We start from the raw sequence: 5220 nt of genomic DNA on the forward strand, positions 1-5220 counted from the left end.
GAATAAGGTTCCACAAACGCTTGAACTTCGCAACCTTGTGGTTAATATTAGCTCACTTAGTGTTAGCATGTATATAAATCCTTGGACATTTTTTGATTCTTGTGGACATCTATATGGTTTTGGCTAAATAAGCTTTCATCGTCAATTTACATAATTGGCTTGACGAATTCATACAAAGCATTTTTCACATTGATGTGATTTTTAAATGCTAGAAATTCTAGTTGGTTCCTAAAGAACTGTATCATTACAGTAACTAAATACGTTATAATATATGGGCGGTTTTCCATGTGTTGTCTCTACTTTCTTATTCCATATCAAATTCGGGACTATAAATTCAAGAATTTCACTACAAATCAAGTGAGCAACGCTATAGGATCTTCCACAATCTTATGACGTGGAATGCTGTCCACTTTCAAGCCTAATGCTGGATTCCCTCGTGAAAATCTTAAAGTCCATATCCATGCAGAGCGAAGATTCCCAATGACAACACTAGGGAGACATCCAAATGTCAAAAGTGTGACATCATCTACATAGATCAGATCTGCCTGAGTTCTACATCAGGTCAACGGAACAACTGCTGTAACAGAACAATTTAAACGTCCATGAAGGGCTATCTGTCTGTCATTGTATATATATATCTTCATAAGACTAGAATATATAATTTTATAAATTAAAATGTTTTATAGAACAACGAAGCAAAGAAGGGAGTTTTTAAGCGACTTTAGACAAAATTATGGAAAGAATAATAGATAACCTGGTACGCAAAGCTACGCTTATTTTCTCATCAGTACCAAGGCATAAGCTGCCATCTGGGTTTTAAGGTTTACTCTGCCAATTCAAAGGAACATATGCATCCACAGTTCCGAAGAGCCACCTAATACATACTTTGATCTAGCTCCAGCACTCCAATAGAAGGAGCAAGCTTTACAGACTGGAAGATTTTAATGATGACTATCATGTGATTCAAGAGACATCGTGATCTAAGAGAAAGAGCATTTGTCAAAGTGAAGTCTATCTAAAAGCTATTAAGAAATCCCTGCTAATGTTCCGTCAGCTGGGTGGGCATTCTAGATCATACTTACCTTCAAATACTCATTTTAAGCAGATATATGAGATCCTGAACGTAGAGATATACGTTCCAATAATTTCTTGCCCCAACAACTGAGGAGGTGAATAACAAAGGCAGGCTTCTTTTCATATCGCAGCAGCTACACAGGTGCAAAACCTGGATCTTCTACACGATCAAATCCTCAAGAAAAACTACCCATGATGAGAGAATTTAGCTAACCAGCGACATCCTACAAGGTTTCACGAATGTCAAAGTACCAGGATTAAGAGCACTTTTCATTTGTTAACGATTAAGAAACACAGTTCAGTTGTAAACAACGCTCTTTTTTCACTCTTTCCCAGCCTATTTCAAATGCAGTCCCGCGTGGCATCAAAGTTCATCAGATGCAAACATAACCAGTGCAGATGTAAAATTACCTGTTTGTTTATTAGCTCGAGTTCCGGAGAACAAGATGTGGAGGTTAGGACCCCACGTGCCATATACCTGCGGCTATTTCAATGTCTTCTGTTCATTGTATTCGCTGTTTACCATTGACTTACCATTCAGAGATTATTTTCCGGATCCGTAGATTGCTGTGCAGGGCCTTTCCAAGAGATTATGCAACTCTCATGCCTAAGCAGGACGTTTTCGTTGCTATTATCACAAGCAATGAGCTGGGTTCTCTGGGTCTCCACTCAAAGGCTTGGCAAGTAGTGGAGCATGCTGTCAAAAGCCCCAGGCCAGGCTATTCAGACCATACCGGGACGAGCAGCGAGTAGCCTAGAATTTAGGATGCACAGATCCTGACCACAGCATGCCTACGGGTGTGCACCAAATTGAACCTTTCAACAATAATATCCTCGAAAACTGATGCTGTGGCCAGCAACCGCTCTTAGGCTGTTCCTTCGATTTTCTGATCCCAGTTCTTTAGCTTTTCGTGCCTACCCACACTCCCATCCATGTAGATTGGGTGAGCGCTGTAGTTACGACAGTCGGCAATCTTCAAGCTTATCTGACAAATAGTTTGAGCAATTGTGAACAAGTACGTGCTTGTCATCCTTTGGGGTTATAACGCACGGGCATAATTACAGAAGGCTTTCCTGATTTGTTGCAATTCATCTATAGTCTTCTTTCGACACAAAAACTTGTACCAAAAACCTCAGAGTCTTTGCTTTCTGTATCCATCTGTTGTCAAAACCTCCTGATATGCTATCATTCTGATAGCTGCTGTTTCCGGCCATATGCATCAATGAGCAGGGTTCAACACTCACAAAGTTCAGTCGAGGGTAGAATTTCTACTTACATGAACTCTTGCACGCAGTACCTCAATCCTATGCATGGAATCAATATTCAGGGCAACAGCTGCAAAGGACACAGGACACCCAGCCGTTTCCAGGATGACATTGATTCCAGGACAAAAGGGATGCACCATATTTGCAAGCTTGAACTAGATGAAAAAGAAGACGCGCAACTTTTAACATACCTGAGAGAGGTTACTGAAACCAGGAGAACAGAATTGAAGAAAAGCCTCCACCCATTCGACAACCTCCTATAAATTACATAAAAATCTTGATTTACATCCCAAAATGGAGTATAAATAGAGTTCTTACAATACTAATGCACACAGCGCTCCAATAGTTTACAGACCGTGGGAAACACAGAGATTGCTCAACTAAAATACTGTGTCCATCCACTTAGCGGAGACAGGGAGCACGGGCTGCCCGCGAAACAACATAGAGCAAGTTAATCTCATTTTCACCCCTTGCAGAGAGGCATGGTACAATGCCTGGGCAAATGAACAACTGTGGTCGATATACAGGAGCTGAAATGAGGCCGAAGCGATTCAAAGCCAGCCCACGACCATGCTTAAAGCTCAAAAAACTCGGCTAAGAAGTGGCTGTCACACCAGACTACGTTAATATCAGCAGAAACCAGATTTGAAAGAGACGCAATACCAGTGAAACGATGCGTCTCTGTGCTCTTCTCCATGTCAATCTCTGTTCACCATTTACACTTCTGCGCGCACTCAAATTGAAAAGGAAGTGGAAGCGTAAGAGCACCGACCGTTGACTTAAGAGAACTCAGTCAGCCTACATGGTGCGAAGCCAAACACGGTTTTCCAAATCTTTCTGTGATTGTAACCTGAAATGATCACGCAAAAGATGGAGCTCCTACTCTCCGGTGAGCCTCTTGAAGCAACAGAAGGCTCTGATTTTGCTGATTCCGAACAATATGCTCCGAGATCCGGGCGAGCGACTGTAAATTGTACTTGACGATGTTGTCGGCAAATACTCGGGTGTCATCCCTCGTATTCCCTTCGGGTACATCAACCACATACGACTCTATGACGATCGTCGCCGCCATGCCATCCAGCTCAAAATCATGGAGGGTCGTAACAGAACGGTAATTCCGGAGACGGTGCTGACCTCCAACGATCTTGAAGCTAAGGACGTGCCTCTCGTCGTCTAGGAGCTCTAGCCTTTCCGTGCTACTCGCTGCAGGCAGTCCAGAAATGAGAGATACCTCTCTGGTGCTCCCCACCTGCCCATCCCCTCGCATGGAGCAGCTGCGAATGAAGTGCTTGTAAGCTTGGGGGTTGTCAAACCTGCGCACCACCGACCACACCACTTCCACGGGAGCTCGGATGCGCTGCACGACCATGGAGCAACACTGCTCCTGCGCAATGTTGTGAGTGTGGTAACGCCAGATCAACTCGTGGAGGTGCGCGAACTCCTCGAAGTTGAGCTGTTGAAGGCCGGGAGTGACGATGCTGGTGGTGTCGCTGCGGAGGGAGGCGAGGTCTTCGACACCTCGGGGGAATCTCCATATCTGGTGCACCGCCATGAAGCAAGAGGGGAGAAAGAGAGGAGGAAGAGGTGGGAAAAAGAGAGCTTGGAGGCAAGAAGCAGAGGCAAGAAGGAGCAGCAATGAGCAGGAAAAGCAGAGGGTGTGCAAGAGCTCAAGGGAGAGGCAAAATACCCAAAAAGCAGAGCCAAGAAGAAGAAGAAGAACAACAACAACAGCAACAACAGGCAAACACAGCAAGCTCACAGTGAATCAACAGCCCAGAACAGCAGAGCCAAGAAGCTGAAAGGGATACACAAAACTGCCCCAAGTGAATCAACTGCCCAGAAAAGCAGAGCCAAGAAACAGCAGGGCAAGAAGAAGAAACAGAAACAGAAGCACTCAATTGACAGGGATGAATAAGTAAGTACTTACAAGAGTGCCCAAGAGCAGCAAATGCTCGAGAAAAAAACCAGGGGCAAACGAGCCAATGAGGAACAGAGGGGAGGGGCACCCTCAGAGGAAGAAGAGGCAGCAGGGATAGATGCCCCGAGAGGAGCCCCAGAGAAGCCACCTGCCCAGAAAGAGAGGAGATGAAGAAGCAACAAAACAAAGAAGCAACAAAGCACAAGCACCACAAGGGAGAAGAAAGAGAGGGCAGAAGCACCACAGCACAAGCCCAAGCCCAAGGGAGGGGATCAAGGGCACAAGCAGAAGCAGACGCAGAGAGGCAGAGAACATCAAAGGGGGAAAACCCAGATGAGGGAAAAGGTGGGAAATTGGAGTGTGCAGAGTGAAGATTTCAGGGGGCTCCTTTCAAGGGAACACAAACACACACACACACACACACACACACACAGAGAGGGTTAGAGATGATACAGGTAAAGGAGGAAAGTCCTAGGGAACGCCTGCAGGGGCACAGAGAATGCCAAAGTACTAGAGTGCCTTCCACAGAGCATTTTTGTGTGTGTATGTGTTTGAGGGCATCCCCTTTGTAGATGCTCATCCCTTCCCATCCTTCCATTTTCTTTGATCAACATTTTTTTTGTCACCCATTAAAATATGTTCAATCCCTCTCTTCCAACCTTTCCCCAACACCCCCCCTCCTTATGGTTTCCTATCATTCACTCGTTCAGGTAATGTGACACTCCTTTGTCTCCTTGCTTTGATGAGAGAGGCATTGGCCCTTTGCCAAGGCCTGTTTGTAGATCCTCCCAAACCATCAAATGGAGATGGAGATTGAGTGATTATATGTGCCCCCATCGAAGAAAAAATAAAAAATACTATTCGCATTAGAGGACCTCCCCACACTGCTCACATTGCTGAAACTTGAGCAGTGCAATGCTCAGAGCAACTTGGCATTCGATAAAAGCTTTATTGAGTTGAAA

General features: G+C 44.9%; 1 protein-coding gene across 2 annotated transcripts; it reads right to left on the minus strand.

Annotated features, from left to right (window-relative positions):
- Positions 1-232: 232 nt before the first annotated feature.
- On the minus strand, positions 233-4943 carry LOC147903822 (abscisic acid receptor PYR1-like). 2 transcript variants are annotated; one of them, XM_087401477.1, is made up of 3 exons: positions 3004-4943; positions 2532-2597; positions 233-2410 (listed from the first exon to the last, which is right to left on the minus strand). In XM_087401477.1, exon 1 carries the CDS (start codon positions 3890-3892, stop codon positions 3200-3202), a length of 693 nt encoding a protein of 230 aa, XP_087257603.1. In that variant the 5' UTR covers positions 3893-4943; the 3' UTR covers positions 233-2410; positions 2532-2597; positions 3004-3199. The 2 variants fall into 2 exon arrangements, with proteins under 2 accessions (XP_087257603.1, XP_087257596.1); XM_087401470.1 differs by having other exon boundaries at positions 2532-4943.
- Positions 4944-5220: the final 277 nt, after the last annotated feature.

This window comes from Dipteris shenzhenensis, chromosome 3 (assembly GCF_047967505.1).
Source record: "Dipteris shenzhenensis isolate YYH24624 ecotype China chromosome 3, Dip_SZ_1.0, whole genome shotgun sequence".
NCBI lineage: Eukaryota > Viridiplantae > Streptophyta > Polypodiopsida > Gleicheniales > Dipteridaceae > Dipteris > Dipteris shenzhenensis.